Source organism: Hyla sarda, chromosome 6 (assembly GCF_029499605.1).
Source record: "Hyla sarda isolate aHylSar1 chromosome 6, aHylSar1.hap1, whole genome shotgun sequence".
NCBI classification, from domain to species: Eukaryota; Metazoa; Chordata; class Amphibia; order Anura; family Hylidae; genus Hyla; species Hyla sarda.
In genome coordinates this window covers 225,400,342-225,422,621 of record NC_079194.1, presented here as the reverse complement: position 1 = coordinate 225,422,621, position 22,280 = coordinate 225,400,342, and the positions used below count along the sequence as shown (strand labels likewise).

At 39.1% G+C, this 22,280-nt stretch overlaps 1 protein-coding gene across 9 annotated transcripts in view; it reads right to left on the bottom strand.

Annotated features, from left to right (window-relative positions):
- The window catches only part of CCDC73 (coiled-coil domain containing 73), a 250,434-nt gene that overhangs the window by 3,928 nt on the left and 224,226 nt on the right, over positions 1 to 22,280 (bottom strand). For 6 of the 9 annotated variants that reach the window (XM_056526616.1, XM_056526615.1, XM_056526611.1 and 3 more), the window contains 5 exons: positions 20,731 to 20,841; positions 14,115 to 14,243; positions 13,055 to 13,256; positions 6,957 to 8,339; positions 3,352 to 3,428 (listed from right to left, as the gene is read on the bottom strand). In XM_056526616.1, coding sequence (XP_056382591.1) covers positions 3,352 to 3,428; positions 6,957 to 8,339; positions 13,055 to 13,256; positions 14,115 to 14,243; positions 20,731 to 20,841 — 1,902 coding nt within the window. The remainder of the gene's footprint in view (positions 1 to 3,351; positions 3,429 to 6,956; positions 8,340 to 13,054; positions 13,257 to 14,114; positions 14,244 to 20,730; positions 20,842 to 22,280) is intronic. The other 3 variants (XM_056526613.1, XM_056526612.1, XM_056526617.1) reach the window with 3 other exon arrangements.

Here is a 22,280-nt window from a genome sequence, read left to right as displayed (position 1 = left end):
CAGAACATGAGCTTCTGTCTGCCTGCTATGGGAGCCTGTGTGATCCAGCCACAGGCTGGATTACACAGGCTGTACTGTGTGCAGCTGATCGGGTCATACTGGGCTGCAGTACCAATGTATTGCCTATATAAAATAAAAAGTTCTTCAATTAGAGTATGAAGTGTAAAAAAAATGCCCCTTTCCCAATAATAGCCATTTATTATCATCAAAAAAAGATCAAAAACACAAATCATATACATAATAAGTATTGCCACTTCCGTAATGACGTGTACTATAAAACTATAATGTAAATTATCTCCCACTGTGAATGCCGTAAAAAGAAAAAACGCAAAATTCGTCAATTTTGGTACAAATAGAGGAATAAAAAAGATCAAAAGGTAGCATGTATCGCAAAAATGATACCAATAAAAAGTACAGCTCGTCTCGCAAAAAAAAAAGCTGTTACTCAATGGCGTCGGAACAAAAAATAAAAAAAGTTACGGCTGTTGGAACATGAATGGCAGAAAAAGAATTTTGTTCAGAAAAAGAACATATAAAACTATATAAAATGGGTATAGCCATAATCGTACTGACCCACAGAATAAATATAACATCACTTTACCGCACAGTGTATACCATTAAAAAAAATTCAGTTTTTCACAATATTTTGGAGTTTTTCACAAAAAAATGCAAAACAAAAATGCACCACTTATATAAAGTACAATATGTCACGAAAAAACAATTTCAGAATCGCTCCACTCAGAAATAGTGTTCTAAGGTTATTACCATTTAAAGAGACCTAGTCAAGTTTAAAAAAATGAGCCTGATCATTAAGGTAAAAAAATGGGTCCATCCTTAAGGGGTTAAAAAAAAACATACTGCGCAGTATACATTTGCTCAATAATGCTTCATAGGTTTGTATTATTTTTAATCCAGCAAATAAACGTAAACCACCCAAATGGACAATCTTCTGCCCTCCATAAAAGAGATGGGGTATATGTACACAGTTGCCATACGTGTCTGGTGAGAAAAATACACTTTCTTACTCATACATTTTTTTCCCCTTTGGTGGCACTGTATTAACTGATGTGTGTTTCAATCATATTTATGTCTCCATTGTCAGAATGATGTCCATTTGTTAAAGGAAAAGTACATTTTATATAAATTTATATACCAATAAGAGTTAGATTAGATTTACCAGAAAAAAACTAAAACAAATTGAGAATCTTTATTTCTATAAGCACTAATAGTTGGAGATTAACATAAAATCACATTATTTGAGTGAGGACAGAGAACCTGGCTGCACATTGCTGCATTTAATGAACATGAGCCAACAAGGACACAAGCTGCAGATTATTACAAAAAAATCTGCACCAATGTATTGTGATTTGTGAGCACATTGAGTTTTTTTTGCTGCTTCAGATTTTACCCACTATTATAGGGTGAAATTATTATTTTTTTTTTTAAATCAACTGGTGCCAGAACGTTAACCCTCTTAAGGATTTAGCGTTTTTCCATTCTTGCACTTTCGTTTTTTCTTCCTTACCTTTTAAAAATCATAACCCTTTCAATTTTGTACCTAAAAATCCATATGATGGCTTATTTTTGGTGCCACCAATTCTACTTTATAATGATATCAGTGATTTTACCCAAAAATCTATGGCGAAACTAAAAAAAAATCATTGTGCGACAAAATTTAAGAAAAAAACACCATTTTGTTAATTTTGGGGGCTTCCATTTCTACACAGTACATTTTTCAGTAAAAATGACACCTTACCTTTATACTCTAGGTCCATCCATACGATTAAAATGATACCCTACTTATTTAGGTTTGATTTTGTCTCCCGGAAAAAAATCATCACTACGTGCATGAAAGGGAATACATTTAAAATAGTGACCCCTATAACTTTTTTATTTTTCCGCGTACGGGGCTGTATGAGGGCTAATTTTTTGCATCGTGATCTGAAGTTTTTGTCGGTATCATTTTTGTTTTGTTTGAATCGCTTTTTGAACATTTTTTATTCATTTTTAATGGTATAAAAAGTGACCAAAAATAGGCTATTTGGACTTTAAAATTTTATTACGCATACGCCATTGACCGTGCGGTTTAATTAGCGATATATTTTTATAGTTCGGACATTTACGCAAACGGCAATACCACATATGTTTATTTTTATTTACACAGTTTTTTTCACTTTTTGTTTGCAATGTTTTAGCCACCGTATGGGACTATAACATGCATTATACAGATTGCAGGCACTGATCAATGCATTGCCATAGCATAGCATTTATCAGTGTTATCACCACTTGACTGCTCCTGCCTGGATCTCAGGCACGGAGCATTCATTCGGCAATCGGACATGGAGGAGGCCGGTAAGGGACCCTCCTCATGCTTCCTAGCTGATCGGGACACCTCGGTGGTCCCGATCAACCCGACTGAGCTGCCGGGAAGCTTTCACTTTCACTTTAGACGCAGCAATCAACTATGATCGCCGCATCTAAAGAGTTAATGCCAGACATCTGCCTGAAGGGTGATGTCCGGCATTAGCCACGGGTCCTGGCTGCTGATAGCAGCCGGGACCATGCGGGTATGATGTCAGCTCAGCTCCTGAGCTCGCTTCATAACCCTGCCATGTCGAAGCGCCGTTTATAAACGGCGCTTTGCAGCATGGAGTTAAACAGATTTGTAAATTACTTCTATTTAAAGATCTTAACCCTTCCAGTACTTATCAGCTGCTGTATGCTCCACAGGAAGCTCTTTTCTTTTTTAATTTATTTACTGTCTGACCACTGTGCTCTCTGCTGACACCTCTGTCTGTCTTAGGAGATTTGCTCCTACTCTGGACAGTTCTTGACATGGACAGAGGTGTCCGCAGAGAGCACTGTGGTCAGACAGAAAAGAAAATAACTTCGTGGAGCATACAGCAACAGATAAGTACAGGAAGGGTTAATATTTTTAAATAGAAGTAATTTACAAATCTGTTTAATGTTCTGGCACCAGTTGAAAAAAATAGTTTTTCACCGGAGTACCCCTTTAAGTGCTCGGGCAATTCTGTGAGCAGGGCTTAAGTCAGCCTACAAAGTGTCTATATGGACCTGTAGGTACACATAGGAAAACATCTGGGTGTCACTTGTACTCTTATAAAAAAAAATTATTAAATAATTTTGTTGCATGTACATTTTTTTCAGAGAATTGTGATTGATTACATTGAAACCCAGTGATGCCCTTCTCTACTCAATACATTGTACAGTACTATGGTGGCCTAGTGATCGTACTTGAAAGTCTGAAGTTTCTAGCTGCTTGCAGAGATGTTCATAGTTGTAGGGTTAGATCAGGGGAAAGCAAACAGTGATGATTTGTAATTGACTTACTTTTTCAGAGGTGGTAGCCAGGATGGGAGCAGAGGAATGGTGTTCTGCATTCCATTCTGCACTGTGATCCTTGGGAACTGGAAGAAAAGTTGTGGACGACATGTCAGATATCTGCCTTAATTATTGAACCGGATGAATAATGATTTGAAAGGATATATGACAATAAACATTCCAGAATAAATCAAGGACTTTCAGTTGCACCAGCTGACATTTTTCCTTGTTTTTGACTAATCAGATTCAGGCCCCTTACACAAGGCAAAGTCATGTGCGCGGAAATAGTACAACTCACTCACAGTACAGCTCTGTGAGCTGCTGTACAGGATCTGTCGTGTGCCATATGAATTAAGCTATCCTTACGAAGAATCAATACTTCTAGGGGAGAAAACTCTCATAGGAAATAAAAATATGCATTATTTCATCCAGGAAATAAAAGGAAGCAATCCAAATTAACACACTCTTCGGCCCTCCATTAGGATATGGCATCTGACTAAGGCTTCTTTCACACTGCTGTTAGCACACGGCAGTGTGACGGTCCTCGGGGGATCCCAGAGAAATAGCGGGAGAAAAATTGCTGCGCCATTTTTTTTCTCCCCTAGTCCCGCTACAAAGTAACAATGCCCGGAGGACCCCCGTTATAGTAAATGAGATTCATTGGGACCCATTATTGCCCATTGTGCCCCTTCCTGATAAAAGCCATTAAAGGAGTACTCCGGCGCGCACTTTTTTTTATTTTATCCCGTCCTGCTGCAAAATAAAAGAAAACACACTTTCTCTTACCTGCCAACGAGCCCCCGGAGCTCCGGTACAGGCGTTCGGTCCCCGGGCTGTATTCTTCTTACTTCCTGTTAGCCCGGCACGTCACACGGAGCTTCAGCCTATCACTGGCTGAGGCGGGACATCGCTGCGGCCAGTCATAGGCTGAAGCTCCATGTGACGAGCCGGGCTAACAGGAAGTAAGAAGAATACAGCCCGGGGACCGAACACCTGTAACGGAGCTCCGGGGGCTCGTTGGCAGGTAAGAGAAAGTGTGTTTTCTTTTATTTTGCAGCCCGGACAGGATAAAATGAAAAAAGTGTGCACCGGTGTACTCCTTTAACCCCTTAAGGACCAAGGACGTACCGGTACGTCCTTGGTCCTGCTCTTCTGATATAACGCGGGGTTACACAGTAACCCCGCGTCATATCATGGCGGGCCCGGCGTCATAGTGAAGCCGGGACCCGCCTCTAATAGCGCGCAGCGCCGATCGCGGCGCCGCGCGCTATTAACCCTTTAGCCGCGCGCTCAAAGCTGAGCCGCGCGGCTAAAAGTGAAACCGAAAGTTGCCGGCTAGCTCAGTCGGGCTGTTCGGGATAGCCGCGGCTAATCGCGGCATCCCGAACAGCTGACAGGACAGCGGGAGGGCCCCTTCCTGCCTCCTCGCTGTCCGATCGCCGAATGACTGCTCAGTGCCTGAGATCCAGGCATGAGCAGTCATCCGGCAGAATCGTTGATCACTGGTTTCTTATGAGAAACCAGTGATCAGCATAGAAGATCAGTGTGTGCAGTGTTATAGGTCCCTATGGGACCTATAACACTGCAAAAAAAAAGTGAAAAAAAAAAGTGAATAAAGATCATTTAACTCCTCCCCTATTAAAAGTTTGAATCACCCCCCTTTTCCAATAAAAAAAAAAACACAGTGTAAATAAAAATAAAAATAAACATATGTGGTATCACCGCGTGCGGAAATGTCCGAATTATAAAAATATATCATTAATTAAACCGCTCGGTCAATGGCGTGCGCGCAAAAAAATTCCAAAGTCCAAAATAGTGCATTTTTGGTCACTTTTTATATCATTTAAAAATGAATAAAAAGTGATCAATAAGTCCTATCAATGCAAAAATGGTACCGTTAAAATCTTCAGATCACGGCGCAAAAAATGAGCCCTCATACCGCCCCATACACGGAAAAATAAAAAAGTTATAGGGGTCAGAAGATGACAATTTTAAACGTATTAATTTTCCTGCATGTAGTTATGATTTTTTCCAGAAGTCCGACAAAATCAAACCTATATAAGTAGGGTATCATTTTAATCGTATGGACCTACAGAGTACATATCAGGTGTCATTTTTACCGAAAAATGTACTACGTAGAAACGGAAGCCCCCAAAATTTACAAAACAGCGTTTTTTTTTCAATTTTGTCGCACAATGATTTTTTTTCCCGCTTCACCATAGATTTTTGGGCAAAATGACTGACGTCATTACAAAGTAGAATTGGTGGCGCAAAAAATAAGCCATCATATGGATTTTTATGTGTAAATTTGAAAGAGTTATGATTTTTTAAAGGCAAGGAGCAAAAAACGAAAATGCAAAAACGGAAAAACCTCCGGTCCTTAAGGGGTTAAAGGCTGATAAAAAAAAAAGAAAAGAAAAGCCTAACGGCCTTAACATGTCGCTTTAATTTTTTTGTCTCACTTATACAGTTTTAGCTGTGTGCAGAGTACCTTAAAATAAAATATAAAAAACAACACTTAAAAAGTGTTTAGAGGATTTTGTTTAAAAAAATAAAAAATACACGCTAAAAAGGTAGCCTACGAGATCTCTCTATTTTAATTCCCAGTGTGAGTAGGACTAGGTTTTCAGTCTTTAAATGAAAACAATGAGACTATGTTGACACATGTAGTACATGTTAGAATATGTGCAATGCATGCCCATTGTTTCAATGAAAACATGTACCACACATTTTTTGAGTGCACATGCTATAAACACTGGAAGTAGCACCACTTATTCCAAAAATATTTATTGGGAATCCGCAAGGTAGATGCAGGATGCCGATTAGCTCAATTTGAATGGGGCTATATGGTATCCCTGACCACAAATTAAAATTGCAATCCAAAGTTTGCTCTGAGAGTTTCGGACACATATTGCATGGAGTGTTTTTCCCCTACAAGAAAGATCCACCATGTGCACATACCCTTTATGGTCTAGATTTATCAGTGCTGTCTAATAGTGTAAACTTTAGCTAAACCGTCTAAGGACATGCTAAATTTATCATGGTGGCTCATGCTGTTTTAGAAATTTGGTGTTACTTTAGACTTGTCTTACTTTTTATACCAACTTTATGTTGGCTTAAAAATCCTACACCTAAATTTTAGTGCACCTTGACAAAGTACTGGAAAAGGGGTGGCTTTATTGTAAAGAACATAGCCAAAAATGCAACATAAAGTCACACCCCTTTAATGTGTTTGCTGCAAAGAGTGTCTAAAACATAAAATACATGATAATGGACAACACAATGTCATGTTGGATCTGTGGTATGTCCCCAACAGACACCCCTGATTTGTAATGGGGTTCTATTATAGTGTCTGTTATCTTACTGCAAGACTAGTGCTAATGCTGCACCATAAAATATGAAGAAATTGCTGACTAAACATAAAAAGTTTCTTTTCATTTTGGAGCTCCAGGGAGAACACCTTTGATGTATTCACATACAGTATTTTTGGCAAATTCCTTATTTTCTTCTGATGTGTGCAAAAAAATGTTTAATTCAAGTAACATAATTGCATATTTATTGGGCTTTTTTCTAGCATTTTTCTCCCACACATCCCACCAATCGTGATAACTCACCATGCTCTGCTCTGGAGTACACAGCCTGTTCTGACAGCTTAGAGAGATTATGATGAGTCCTATTGCTAAGTGAAATGTTTAGACTATCCCTCAAATCTGATCCTAGTAAATAAACTGACTTTGGCAGGTTGGATAGGTTAAGGCTTTTTCCATCAGGTATGTATTTTTCCTCCTTCGTTGCTGCAAGCTCTGTATACGATTTCTGTACTACTTGAGACATGCACCCAGCAGCTACATTATCATTTTCCTGAATGCAAACCTCGTCTACACCCATGTTCACTGGGTCACTAGTTTGACCAGTTGGCTGATCGTGGTCATCACTGTGCAATTCACCGTTTACATTTGTGTCACATTCAGTTTTTTCCTCCAGAATGCTGTCTTTTCCAGTGTCCCCTGAACAGCTTTCTCTCCCATTGGTATATATCTGCTCAACTATGAACTCATTTGGGTTCTCAGTACATTGTAATGACTGTACTGTGCAGTCTTCATATAGTTCCAAAGCTGACTTTAAATCTGAATTTCCCACTTGGCCTAGAGAACTATAAGAAGTAGTACAGTGAGCTTCTTGGTCAAAACATTTTCTCTTACTTTCTGCTCTGTCAATAGTGTTGACACTTGTATTAAGGGTAGTCCCTATATCCATGCAGTGCTTGGCTGCATCTTCAAAGTTTGAGTCAACTCTTTGATTTTTTTTGGAAAAGAGGGAATCTGTCCATATTCCAAGAGGATCCTCATCTGTCATCTTTATTGGTTCTGCCTGTCGAATTTGATCGTGTTGGCCAGATTTTATGCATATCTCTAATGAGTCCCTGTACAGAACAGGTAAGAGACAATTACTTTCGTCCCCAAGAGCACAATTCGGATTGTCTCCTGTCGGGGAGATATCTCCAGTTGCAGGCTGCTCATTTATTAACTCTTTTATACTTTGATTAAGTAATTGTGATTCTTTTGAGCATGTCTCATTTATAAAGACACCTCTGTCATTGTCTGGCCTGTCTGGCTTATCAATAACAATATAAATGTCTTCACTAGAATCATCTTCAGGTTTACAGTGGCTGGAGTCTGTCTGCTGACTTGCATCTTCATTGCAGACAGTTTGAGGTTTATTATTGTCTGGCAGCATGTTGATGGACTTTGCCATGACTTGTGTCTGTAACGCTGCACCGTCTTTGTCCATGCTCTTTTCATACTCATTAATAATATTCATACATGTCCTGTCACTAGGAATCTCCTCAGTACATTTGCCATCACAAGACTCTTTTGTACTTCGCTCAACAGTTGGATAGCTTTCTTTGTTCTCTGTGAGCAAGCTCTCATCATTCTGTTCTTCACAAAGATGTCCCTTATCTGCAATGTTATAAACATTTTGAAGGCTGTTTGCATCTGTGTTAAAACAAAAAGTAAAACTTCTTACATCAAAACGTTGAATATATTATTATCTATAAACAGCACAAAACATTTCTGTTTCAAAATTATCTAAGAATCTTAACTTAACGTTTATTGTTATTATTATTATCAATTGTGGTAAAACCATTGTAAAACTGCATGTAGTTCAGCATTGAGGTGGTGGCGGGGAGCTTGAGCTTAATATGCAGTTGAAAATAATGGTAGAGCAGGGAACTATCCACTCTGTACCATGTGATTCCCTAGGATGCTGACTTTATAGGCAGGAAGAGGCCTCAGCCACTTCACATGATACACACAGCATGCACACTGCATACACTATACACACAGCATGTACATTGCACACACTACACACACACAGAAAGCACACTCCTGATGGAGGCATATTTACTATTGCAAATGCGCCAGAATTCTGGAGCAATTTTCATGAACTGGCTTGCACAACAAGACTTACACCACATTTACTAGGTTTCAAAAAAGGAGCCATATTATAAAGGGAAAGTATCATGACGTGCATGTGACTCTGTGTTCAAAAATTTTGGTGTAAAGTATGCCAGCTGATTTGCCAAATTTATCAAGTAGTCTGAGCCACTGTGATAAATCTGGTGCATTTTTTAGACTGTCTAGCCTAAGTTTACGCTAAGTATTAGACACAATGGGAGAAATTTATCATTAGCAAATTTTTTGTACAACAGTAAACCTGCTGCGCAAGTGTGTGGTTTTTCTAGTTGCTACACAAAATTTATTATGTGGTGCTGGTTACTTCATAAATTTGTGCAATTGACAGGAAGCCCCTGGATAGTACAAAAAGGGTTAAAAGCTCACGCACATTCCTATATCAGCTGGTCACTAGAGTAAATTTGGACAACATTTTTCACAAAAATAATTATTGTGCAGTTGATAATTCAGTGCATCAACCAGTCCATCTGCTAACTATGCCCCCTGCAAGTGCACAACAGGAAAAATTAGGAAGCCAGTGCTGACAACATAAAATAAGTGCAAAAATAGACGATAGTTTCATCACAAGTCAATGCGCAATATAAAAAGACACTGTTCACACAATTTTGCAGGCACACTCTAGTTGATAAATTTCCCCCTATTAGGTCATCTCCCTAAGTGACCAACTCACTGATTATAGAAGTGACATTAAAGTGTTCTCCAACCAAAGAATATCACTGAATAAGACTAAAATGTAATGTTTATTATTTTTAGAATAAAACCAGAATACCATCAAAATATGCAAAACAAGGCCACCGATACATGTGACTCAGGTCATCCTCATTGCAGAGGGATTATTACCAACATTGGTGAAACCACCAGTGTTGGAATAAAAAATGGCAAACAATGTCACCTATAGCGCACCTAGGTAAAGGGATCAAAAAAATAATGTACCACAATTATTAAATGAATCATAATATGCGATTCTTCCTAAAAGGGAGGCGTGGAAGAGGGTGGGGAAATGGAAGGGGGTGGGGCCTAATGGGTGGGGGAGGGCCTGGTGTAGATGGCTCCTACCTACTTGTCCCTAATGTATATCCCTTACTCTATCCCTACACCCTAGGCAGAGTGAACGCCCTGATAAGGGGCGGCTCCGCACAGGAACCTAAACCTCCTCTAGCATACAATGTCCCTGATTATAGACAATTAAGATATGAGGCGCTCACTGTCTCACTAAAGGGATGCTGTCTAGCTAATAGGATAGGAGAAGGGATAGATAACCCTGCAAAAGCCTATTGCTTGATACACCCTGTACAAGGCCTATTGAGAAGAATACACTGATACATATATTCAGTTCCCACTTCTGACATATGGCCCACATTAGATGATCAGGGAACACAAGTGTATGTAGATGTTACTCACAGGTGATATTTTTGTTATACAATGCAACCAATATTGAGACATACTCCTGTTAGCTAGAGGAGGCTATGCATACGTGTGAAACACTAATAAAAGCCACCCACATAGGTAAAATAACTGAAAGAACCACTAGTGAAAATGAAAAAAACTAGTAGACATAAATTATCAGTCACTAAGTCACATAAGCATATTAACAAGATTTAGGATAAACAGCTTGTGACTTTTCTGATCCCAAAAAACGATCAGTGCCGCTATTCCCGACGCGTTTCTAGCCCCGGTTCGTCAGGGGACGATAGAGAGCTTCACTGATATCAAGAATTCTATGATAGAGTGATGGCTGATAATGCGAGACTGGCATGTGATGGAGCAGGGAAGACCATGATGGTTCAACGTCCGTGCTGCCTTTATATATGGCACGCAGGCACCACCGTAATAGCTTGTTTAACCAATTATATACCTTTGGGTACTATGTGCAGATCTGCTGGATGTTTGGCAAGTTCTTCTCAAAGCGCCGGCACTTCCTCTGCGGCTCCGATGGTATTGCGCTTACTTCTGCTCATTACGTCACGATGACGCTGGTAGTCAGGTGACGCAGGTCTGTTCACATGACCCGCCAAACCACCTGACTCCTGGTGACATTCGCCAAGCTACTCGCTTGGTGTTCTATTGAGAAGCGCTGCCCTGTGTTGTTGATCACGTGATCGCAACTTGCGATCACCTGACCAGGTCCTGTCCCGGAAGAGCTCGCAAACTAGTATCCCAGCGTGCGGTCACATGATATAATCATGTGACCGGACCAGATATGGAGGCCGGGATGAAGTAAATATAATTTGTTGCTATGGTGAATAAAGCATTCATATAGGGCGCAAAAAAATTTACATCCACACCCCCCAATTCACTATATAGAATATGTAGAGATAGCAAATTGGGACTTTCTGCTGAAAATCTTTTTCTGAACACTCATTGGATAATAACAAATCCAAAGGTAAGTATGACTGGTCTATTTATACCCAAAATAGATGAAAAGCCTAGCTCCATATATGCATATCTAGAAAAACCTATAAGATGATATGTTAAAGGCAACTATTGTCCTTCTACAAACTACCCTGTATCCCGATAATGCGATGACTTAAAGGATACTGGGATTAACCATCTTTTTTTGTAATAATGTACCATTAACATATTTTATTGCACTTTTCAAACACATTCACGTGTCAATAAGGTAGGACTGTGATGCCATTTTGAGGTTATTATATGTGAGGGGGACACGATAAGACCACCCTTACCCTCATAATCAAAAAAAGATATGTTCTGTTTGATGCAGGGAGCATAAATTCTAAATGAAACAGGTGAATGAAAGGACTTGATTTAATCCATATGGAGTAGACGATCTAAACCTATATATCCACTGGGTCTCTTTCTGTAATAGTCGTCAATCGGTGTCCTTTCCCCTAGTTGAGGGGCGGAACACTTCTAGAGAGATGCTTGGGACACCCCCATGGACTTCTAAAACATGTCTTGCCACCGGTGTATCCGTTTGTGAATCACATCGTTGATGTGTTCACATATACGGCGTCTAAATTCGCGTTTGGTTCTGTCAATGTAGTCTAATGAACAACTACATTGGCATAGTTATACAACCCACTTCGTGTGACAATTGACAAAGTCTCTGGTATGACTGGTCTGTTACTGAACTAATATTTATCTTGGTTCGGCGGATGTAGGGGCATGCTTTACAGCCACTACATCCAAAGTTACCCAAGACATGGGGTTGAAGCCAGGAATCCGCAGCCTTGGGACGGTTGTAGTAGCCGTAGACCAACCGATCTTGTAGGCTACGGCCCTTGCGATAGGTTATTAGAGGTCGCAACGTTGACCAGTGTCTGCAAAGAATGTCATATATGTCTGACTGGTGTTCATCATAAGTCCCTATAATTCGAGTAAAATCATGGCTGTTCTCACGGGTCTGAGGTGTTAGCAAAGATGTACGATTTTCATACCTTGCATGTCGGAATGCAGACCCTAAGACATCCATGGGATAACCTCATTGAAGAAATCTATTCTTTAATTTGCCAGCATCCTTGAAAAAGTTTTCTTCTGAGGAGCAATTGCATCAAAACCCTTAAATATTGGCCCTTAGGGATCCCTTTTTTCTGGCCTAATGGATGGAAACTGGACCAGTGAACTGGACCATCTTCCTCAGTGGGCCCCACATCATAATAAATGCTTTCTGTTCTCTATTTGCAATGTGTAACAAATTACAGTGCATTTGGGGTGTGGTTAGCAGATGCACTGTTTGGTGCACTGAATTTTTCACTAGTTTTTTTGGTTGCACAAATGTACTCCAGTGACCATTTGGCATAGGAATGTGTGTTAACCAAACACATGCCCAGCAGGATTTCACATTTTGAAAAAATCTGTTCTAACAGTAAATTCTCCAGTAAAAGTATAAAAGTATTTAGGTTGAGATAAATCATTTGGGATAAATCAATATAACTTTTCATTTGTACAGTTTTTCTGGTAGGGTTTCTGGGTCTTATTAAAAAAATTGTGCATGAGTAGATTTTGAAAAGGATGCATAAATGGGGAAGACACATATCAACAAACTTCCCGTATCCTACGTCACCGAGGGATTGCAGTACATGCATAATGTTTTGTGCAAAAAGTTTTTCCGCAGTTGATAAATGCAATGTGCACACTAAGTTACACCACCTCCAAGTGTAAAAATACAAAAATGAAAATATTAAAATTGTGCAAAATCAATGATAAATGCCCTTTTTAACATCGGAAATTGAAATAATCAGTATGTAAATAATATACACAGAGAAGAGACTGACCTTTATGTACAATGTCTATTTTGCTTCCATCTATCTTTTGTATTTCATTACTTCTCAGTGATAGACTAATATCATCAGAGCTGCCCACGTAAGCTGTTGTTGTATAAGCTGCTGGATCACTGGGGGTTCCATGTTTAGTCATGTTGTCTTCTATATTGCACATGACTATGTCCATGCTGTATATAGTCCGCTGCTCTTCAGCCTGTAATAGAAAATAAAGGAAAATTCAGTAAATGATCTACACAGAAGCACAATGTAGTGTAGTTTTTACTTTCATCTAGAGATATTCTTTAAAATACTTAAAGGGAAAACATCTGTGTCACATAGGGCAGGGATGAGAGCAGCCCTGAGCTCACCCACAGCCACACACTTTCCCTGCTTAATTGAGTAAGCAACAGATCGTGAACTGGGCGGCAGTCCTTGTTCTGAGTAAGTGCAATGGCATAACAAAGTCCAAACAAAACAATGCACAGATGTTAGGGAAGCAGATCAGGATACAAAGGGCTAACAGGCAAAATGCAAGAAACAACACAAAGGGGATAAACACACAGATAGAGAGTGGTCAAACAAGCCAGGTCCAAACCGAGATAGCAGCAAAGGTGCCAAATCAATAACCAGAGAATAGTAGTGTCACAAGCCGAAATCAGAATACACAGGTTTAAACAGGCAAGGATTATACAATAGCTAGTGCAAAATAACTGAACACAAGCAAGGACTGAGCAGACAAGTTGGTATTATTTATAAGCAACTGAGAAGGGCACAGACACTGAGACCAGATATAATTGACTCTTGGTTCAAGCCCACTAATAGGCTCGTGCCTCCTCACAGAAACGCATGTTTTAGCCAAACACAGTCAAAACCATATCCCCTTCATTACAATCTGCATCGAGTTTGTATGTTCTACCCATGTTTGGGTGGGTTTGGTAGGTGAATTTGGAATTTATATTGTCAGCCCCAATGGGGACAGGGACTGATGTAAGTAATGACATTCTGTCTACAGAACTGGGAAATATGTTGGTGCTACATAAACAAATATAATACAAAAGTAAAATAATTCTACCTGTATAATAGTTTCCGGTGTCTTCTGCAGGGATTCACTGTTGCATTTTTGCAGATTTAACTGCTTCATTAATTCCAGTTCTTTTTTGACTGTGTCACACTCTTTCTCCAAGTGTTCTTTCTGAAAAAACTAGCAAAGTTATGCCTAAAAACAAACAATACTTTCTTTTGCCACCTAAATACATCAAGTTATGCAATTTATTTCTAGAATGTTTATTTTAAGGAAACTGTTGGTTCAGCTGCAGTTATGTCTCTGGATATTCTAATATATAATAAGTTTTACTATTATTACATATTTTTTACTATGAATGTTTTGGAAGGTAAAATGTCCCCATTCATTATGGGAATCAATGGTAAAGTGGTATTTCAGTACAATATGAGTAAAGTATACTAGGGGCCACCTGTTCTATCGATCAGTTAGGTCCCCACTGGTCCCCCATTAATCTAACATTCATGTTAATGGATGGAATCTGTCAGCTGCATTTGCTGCCAAAAGCTGCAGACACCCTTGGATAGGTGTAAGGGTATAAAAGCAAACTCTGGAAGGGGGGGGGGGTTGGCAGAGTAGTTGTTTTCCAGGAATATCTGCTCTTGGACACAGCATGATTTGACCCAGGCTATCATCAATTTTGTGGGAGACCATGCCGCTGACTCAACTTCCCCATACCTTCAATGTGGGGCAATTAAATGCATTCTCTGAGGGGTATTGATCAAGAACGGTTCTAGGCTTAAAGCGTACCCGTCAGATCCAACAACATTTTTTTTTTAAAATATATCACTCAGTACCTAATTCTGACCATGTACATCTAATTATTTTTATGTGTCTAGCACCTTTATTAATTTTTTTATTACACTTTTAATTTAGCTCACTAGTTTAAATTCCTCTCAAAGGGAGGCGGCTTGGCCTCACTGTGCAGGTCTCCACCCCCTCCCTCAGTATGTTGCCTGCTCACATCTCCCCTAGCATTAGCAAAACTACAACTCCCAGCTTGTCCTCACTGTCAGTAGCAGGAAACAAGCTGACAGTGGGAGGATTTTTCCTCCAGCTGTGAGCCCTGAACCCACAGCTGTCAATCAAGGAAGTGTGTCCATGACATGACATGTTCAGTACAAATCAATAGCATCTAAAACTATCCTAAAAAAGCATCAATACCTATAGTTTCTATACACACAATATAATATCATCTGTAATAACGTTAAATAATAATAACATTTAATACTGAATATTATACAATACATTATACATAAAAACAACTAGAATATATCAATACAGGATCATAGATATGTACCTAAAATACGCAAGAAGCTCAAAAAAATTATCCCGGCGGGGTGGGATTTGCATCGCGGGACGCGCCCACATGCGAATCCCAGCCCATCACTCACCTGGTGCTTCTCCTGCCCCCGCCTCTGCCTAATTCCACCTGTGCCTCGAATCTCCTCAGCCGCCTGTGTGGTTGAGCCGTGTCAGGGGTAACGACCTGGGAGCCACCTGCCGCAGCAAGTCCATCCCGCATTGTGGCGGGCTCTGGTGAAAACCAGCAGCATCTTAGACTCTGCTCCCTGGTACGGTCCGAGTCATCTACCACACAGGACCAGTGGATCCACTATCATCTGTGTTCCAGTCTACTGAAACGTGAGTGTTACAACTGCGACTTTCTGTGCGACAATTTTAGTTGGGAAAAAACAGTCTAAATCCTTTGATAAATCTCTCCCTATGACTCCCTATGTTTAATGTTCCATCTATGCTTATTAATATGGGATCGCACCGTCTGAACGGTGCGACCCACGTATTGTAGATTACAACTACAGAATAGCAAATAAATCGCATTGTTGGTTTCACAGGTAAGATTACATTTAATATTTTAATTCTTCTTTGTCTGATGCTATAAAAAACTTGATGTCTTATTAATTAAAGTGCAGCAAAGGCACCGATTTTTTTTTTTACACGGAGCACAACTAAAACTAATCTGAATAGATTTATTTTCTTTTTTCAACCTACCACATTTCTAAGATTTTTTTGACACCTATAGGTAATATTAGGACTATGAGGTACCAAATCTTTTAATATAGGATCATTTAAAACTATAAACCAATTTTTTTGTAAGATTTTTTTAATATTCATTGCTTCATTTTTATAATTTGTTATGAAGTTAAATCTAAATTTATTTTTCTCCTCCATGATTCTTTGTTTTTTGTGATGACTAAATCCGATAGTTTAAATTTTTTTACTCTTTTATAGGCGTCAACCAAAATGGATTGAGGATACCCTTTTTCTACAAATCTATTCCTAAGAACAGCAGCCTGCGCATCAAAATCACAAACCAAAGTGCAATTTTTACGGATACGCAGGTACTGTCCATAGGGTACCCCCTTTAGCCAATTGAGGTAATGTGCACTGCTAAAATTCAGAAAACTATTGATTTCAACTTGTTTAAAAAATTTCTTAGTCGCTATCTGCCCTGTAGTGGTTTTAAAAATCTCCAAATCCAAAAATTGTATGGAACTAATTGAATAATGAATGCATTGTAAATTGAAGGCCCCATGAATTATGATTTAATTCTTCAACAAATTGTTCCGTCTGTGCTTCAGTACCACACCATATAAAAAAACAAATCATCTATGAACCGACAAAAAAAATACAAACTAATTCACTAAAAGACGGGGACTGCACCATGACCAGGGATTCAAATAGCCCCATAAACAAATTAGCGTAACATGGGGTGAAACGAGTCCCCATGGAGCAGCCCCTAGTCAGTCTGTATATTACCTCATTAAAATAAAAAATTGTGTCCAATAAAAAGCTGGATTGATCCTTACTTAGACTAGAGTCTTAATCAAAAAAGTCACGATTAACTGCAACACCTAGAGTGGTGTTAATGTTGGAATAGAGGGAGCACACATCCAATGTCAAAAATGAAAAAAAAAATGGGGTTAAATTAATATTACTAATTTCCTTATGAGTTGAGCGGAATCTCTTAAATATGATGGCAATTGTAATACATAAGGCTACAAAATAAGGTCAGAAAAATGGGAAAGATTGGCAGTCATAGATCCAATCCCTGAAATAATAGGGAGACCAGAGGGTTTTATTAAACTCTTATGTAGTTTGGGTAAATAATAAAAATTAGGTAAATTATAATTTTTTATTGATAAGAAGTTGTGCTCCCTCCTATCAAGTAGAGACATATCCACTGCCCTATTAATTAAACTGCAGCAAAATTCAAAGTATTCCATAGATGGATCATTCTTTAAAATCAAATACAGTAATAGTCAGTATCTGATAGAATACGTATTGCTTTACATATGTATGCAGTACAATCAAGTATGGCTACTCCACCCCCCTTTTCGGTGGGACAAACTACAGTTGAAGTGTTATTTTGTATAGTTTTTATTGCCCTTCTTTCTGACATTGTTAAATTATCAGACTTTTTGAAGGCAATGGATTTCTCACTAAGTATATTAAACTCCTTCATAACAACCTTGTAAAATGTGTCCAAATGGCGATTCATGTCCCGCTTCATCATAGGGTTGCCATTTGGACAATTTTTACACTGTTGTTATGAAGGAGTTTAATATACTTAGTGAGAAATCCATTGCCTTCAAAAAGTCTGATAATTTAGCAATGTCAGAAAGAAGGGCAATAAAAACTATACAAAATAACACTTCAACTGTAGTTTGTCCCATCTGTGGGAGATTTGCCAAGTTGCATGTGATTCCGGTTCCCTCTATCCTGGTCAGCGCCAAGTTTATTCCTGCAATTCTTTGACGCCTCAACCTATTGACATTTCATACACCAGGAAGGCTGCAGATGGGACATCATGCAGTTACATACACTTTCCATTGCTGTGTATGCAGGTACACAACCTGTAGCGGTAAGTGGCTGCTCCCCCCTCCCCGGCTCACCATTCATTAGTGATACTCCACTATGGAGCGCCTTTTTTCTCTAGGGTGTTAAGAAGTAAACAAAACTATACTCCTTGCATTAAATCTCCCACAGATGCCGTGACACCACGGGTGGTATATTGTCCATTTTCCACTCTTACTTTTCCACTCTTTAAACCTCCCTCCCGCATAACCGTCTGCCCCTCTCATCAAGCCCTCTCCCCTTTCTCTTCACTCCCACAGGACTTCATAGAGGTGCACACAGCCAAATTCTAAAAAACTTCTCTAATGCATTTATCCATGCTGAAGGTCCTCTACCTAGATGCCAAAATGACTTTTGATTGGATCTCCTGGTCAAAAATCAGTGCCTGCTCCATTGTCTATTCTCAATGGTATACATCAGGCATGCCCAGTATCTCCACTTCTCTATGTCCTGGTAATGGAACACTTGTTAGTCTCTTGTACAGCAGATCCTGCTCTTTGCTGTGTGGTTATTGGTGGTCAAGAATAGAAATGTAAATTTTTTGTGTAATTTTCCTCTCTCCAACTCTTTGCATTTTTACCATGGCCTGGCTGTGGGTGCTCTTAAGTCCTACGATGTCCTTTTGTCACAAGGGCTTAGGAGATGAGCTTTATACATTTTTCACAGGGGTACCATGTGCCAACCGCCCTTGAATATGCCTTATCTGTGTGCAATTTTTAATACTAGCAAACTACCCCCCTCATGAATAGTAGGCGTGTGTGGTTGTTCATAAGTATTTTGCACCTGTGCGACCTCCCCTCATAGCATTGTGGTTGACCTGCATCATAATGGGAATAGGTGCCTAGTCTGCCCTTGTATCAGTAACCTATAACCCGTAAGTGTGGACTTTTTTCTGTGATTTTTTTTTTGTGATTTATATCTTTTTTGTGTGTTTTTTCTATGATGTTAGTGTAGGGACTCGCAAGAGACTTAGAACCCTTGACGTGGGTTGCAAGCCAAAATATCAACTATATATCATATGAGGATATATATATATATATATATATATATATATATATATATGCATATATATTTTGGGATGTGGTCTGGCCTTGTGATGCTAGGGGAGCCCGGCGTGTCAGTGCGTTGTGGGGTGCACATAGAAGATGCTGGGCAACCCGCTTGATCGAATAGTATGGACGTCACTAATAGGTTGTAAGCTAGAATGTTGCACTACACGTTATCATGTTGCTGCCACCCTTGTATATGCATTATCTGTGTGCAATTTTTAATACTAGGCAGCTACCCCCCTTATGATTAGTAGGCATGTGTGGTTGTTCATCAGTATTTTGCACCTGTCCGACCTCCCCTTATACTGTATAGCATTGTGGCTGATCTGCATCATAATGGGAATAGGTGCCTAGTCTGCCCTTATATCAGTAACCTTTAACCAATAAGTGTGGCCTTGCTTTAATTTCTACTTAGTCATTCCATTGCAGTATTCTTGTCTTGTATGGGCAGGGAAGGAGTGCACACTATTCTCGCCCACTCCCCTATTCCTGCCTACTTATGTACAAGTCCATAACCACAGTGACAGTCCCTCCCTAGACAAGTGTGGAACGTAATTGTCAAAATAATAAAATACAAGAATACAGGCTCAGGTCAAGGAACAGTAGTTAACAGACAGACTAACAAAGCAAAACTAACACACTCACACAATAAGTCCAAGTCCACTATCCGCGTCAAAAGCCAGGAGTTTGTCAGAGTACAAAAATCGCTAATACCAGAGAGATGAGTCAGAGAGCGGAGCCAAAGGATCAAAATGCCAGCTATAACAGATACAGTAGAAAGCTAGCTAGGAGTAATAAACTGAGCTATATAGCAGGTAGCGATTGGAAGTAGACTGCCAGCATAAATAGGCCCAGACCAGGTGCTCACATCAAGGTCAGCTGACCAGTCAAACAGCAGGGCGTAGTCAAAGGCAAAACAAAACAGAGTGAGAGCTGTCAGAACCGTTTAACCTCACAGCTCCTGACAATTCTTTATTTAATATACTGCATTTAAGCACTTTATTCTGCATGTTTGTGTGTTCTCATTTATCATCGCTCACCTGGTCTTACTTTTTTAGATGTTTAATGTTTATTTCTCAATAAACTTTCCTTTGAATTTGAAAAAAAGCAAACATTTTCTGACCACCTTTTTATTTTTTTTTTGCATCCATGTGTCAAGGAGGTGGGGCCAAGAAGCTCAAGTAGCGTAGCCTGGCTTACCTCCATACTTGCCCTCACCTCCCAGAGCCCTCTTGATTGACATAGAAGGCTCCTTACATTAATCAAGGAGGGGCTGGGAGGTGAGGGCATGAACTAAAGATCACTGGCTTTGTTTAACCTGGTTCTGCTATTTTTGGAATCCTAGCCACCACAGCCAAGGCACTTGGAGACAGAGGCCTCAGTTCTACAGATAGGTGCACATCTCATCTCTACTAGACATTAATTTCATATCCTGTGAATATGCCATAAATATCTGAAATCGGAATAGCCTTTTAATTTGCTATTCCTAACTCTAGAACAACATGCTTAGGCTGTTTTAAGTACCGGGGCACATGCTCAACTACAGCTCTTTTTAAACTCCTTTTTTGCTTTGGTGTTGCATCTAGGGACATTGTGCCCCCTTTCCAGGGACCCCACCAATCTAGCATTTTTTTTTCATTATAATAATTATCTCCTGAAGCTTTGTATAAACAGAGAAAAAATACACGCTCAAAGGTTTCTACCTGTGCTTTCCACTCTGACAAAGCCTTCTGGTGCTCACTCTGAAGCGCCAGGAAGTTTTCCTCATTTTCTGTTGCCTTTGCCCTTTGAAGCTCATTATCTCTTTTAAGGGTCTGCAATAAAATTAATTATCCAAAAAATAATCAATACCACATTAATGAATTTTGATGTGTTTTATGTAGCTTGGACCTTTTGTTTCTAACATGCTAGAAGTGCCACACAGATCAGTGATAATGTGCCATCAACAATAATTTTCATAAATTAACAGAAAGGTACTTATAGTTTAGCTAACAGGAAACAGTGGGAGTTTAGAGAGAAGAAATAGTAATAAAAGGATATAAAAACACTTGCCATTACTCAGATTCACTGCATGAGTTTTAATGTGCGCCCAGCAAAAAATCTAATATAAGACATAGGCAAATATGAAATGTAATATAAAGAAATAGGTAATAAATGAAATTATTTTGGTGTACTTATTAATGGAATGCACAGCCTAATGGTTATATGAACTGTCTACATAATGAAACATCCATGTTCACATGTACTATTTACATTTACTTCCTAAAACATATGGCATGTGGAGACACTTTAGAAGTGTTTTCCGAGCAATGCACATCATGACTTTAACACTGCCAAAGACGAAGCTTTTATTTCTGCGTTTGCTCAACACTAGCATTGCTGTCATGTTGATAAATTGAGGTAATTCTGTATGAATCAACAGTAACAGTTCACACACAATTCAGGTTCTCCTGGAATTTGTAGTTTAATCATATTTTTTCCCGGCTGTAAGGATAAAAGGCTTTGCCTCCATGACAATGAACTGATTCCAACCTCTAACAAAACGTAAACACTACTTTAACAGACAATGACTGTCAATGTATGAAACAATGGATCAATTATATTTATGGGCCTAAGCTTTTATTTTTTGGATTCACATCAGAGTGACCAGTCAACTATGAAATTATAAAATGTAACAAAGTTACTAGCTATTTTGTCTTTTGACCAGAAATTACCAAGGACGTTTCTTGAGATAAAACAGTTTTGACAAAGTTTTCTTTATAAAAGACTGCATTAAAGTGTCTGATAAAACTCACTATTTAAAGGGCAACTAATCTTATTTTTTTCTTTTGCATGAATTATTAGTACATGTGAATATCTGACACATTGTAATATATCTTATGAGGAGAAAATGTAATCTTCCTTTACCTCTCTGAACAGTCAATATTACTGTTCAGACATCTAGCGATGCAGCATCATAGCATCATATTCTCCCCTATTTTTCCTAAGATCATATGGTAATTAGAGACATCAGCCTCAGTGTCCAATATGTGTATTAGGGGTCACCACTGCAAACTTCTTTTTTTTAACCCTTAGAGGATACGCAACATACGTGTACATTGCTGGACCTTGGTAGTTATCACACACCATGTCGCCCAACATGACAATTGGAACCAGTCAGCTGACGGGACCTCATGGATAATAATGGACATCAGCGATATTGCTGATGTCCACCATTAACCCTTAACAATACTGATCACAGCATCTGAAGTAC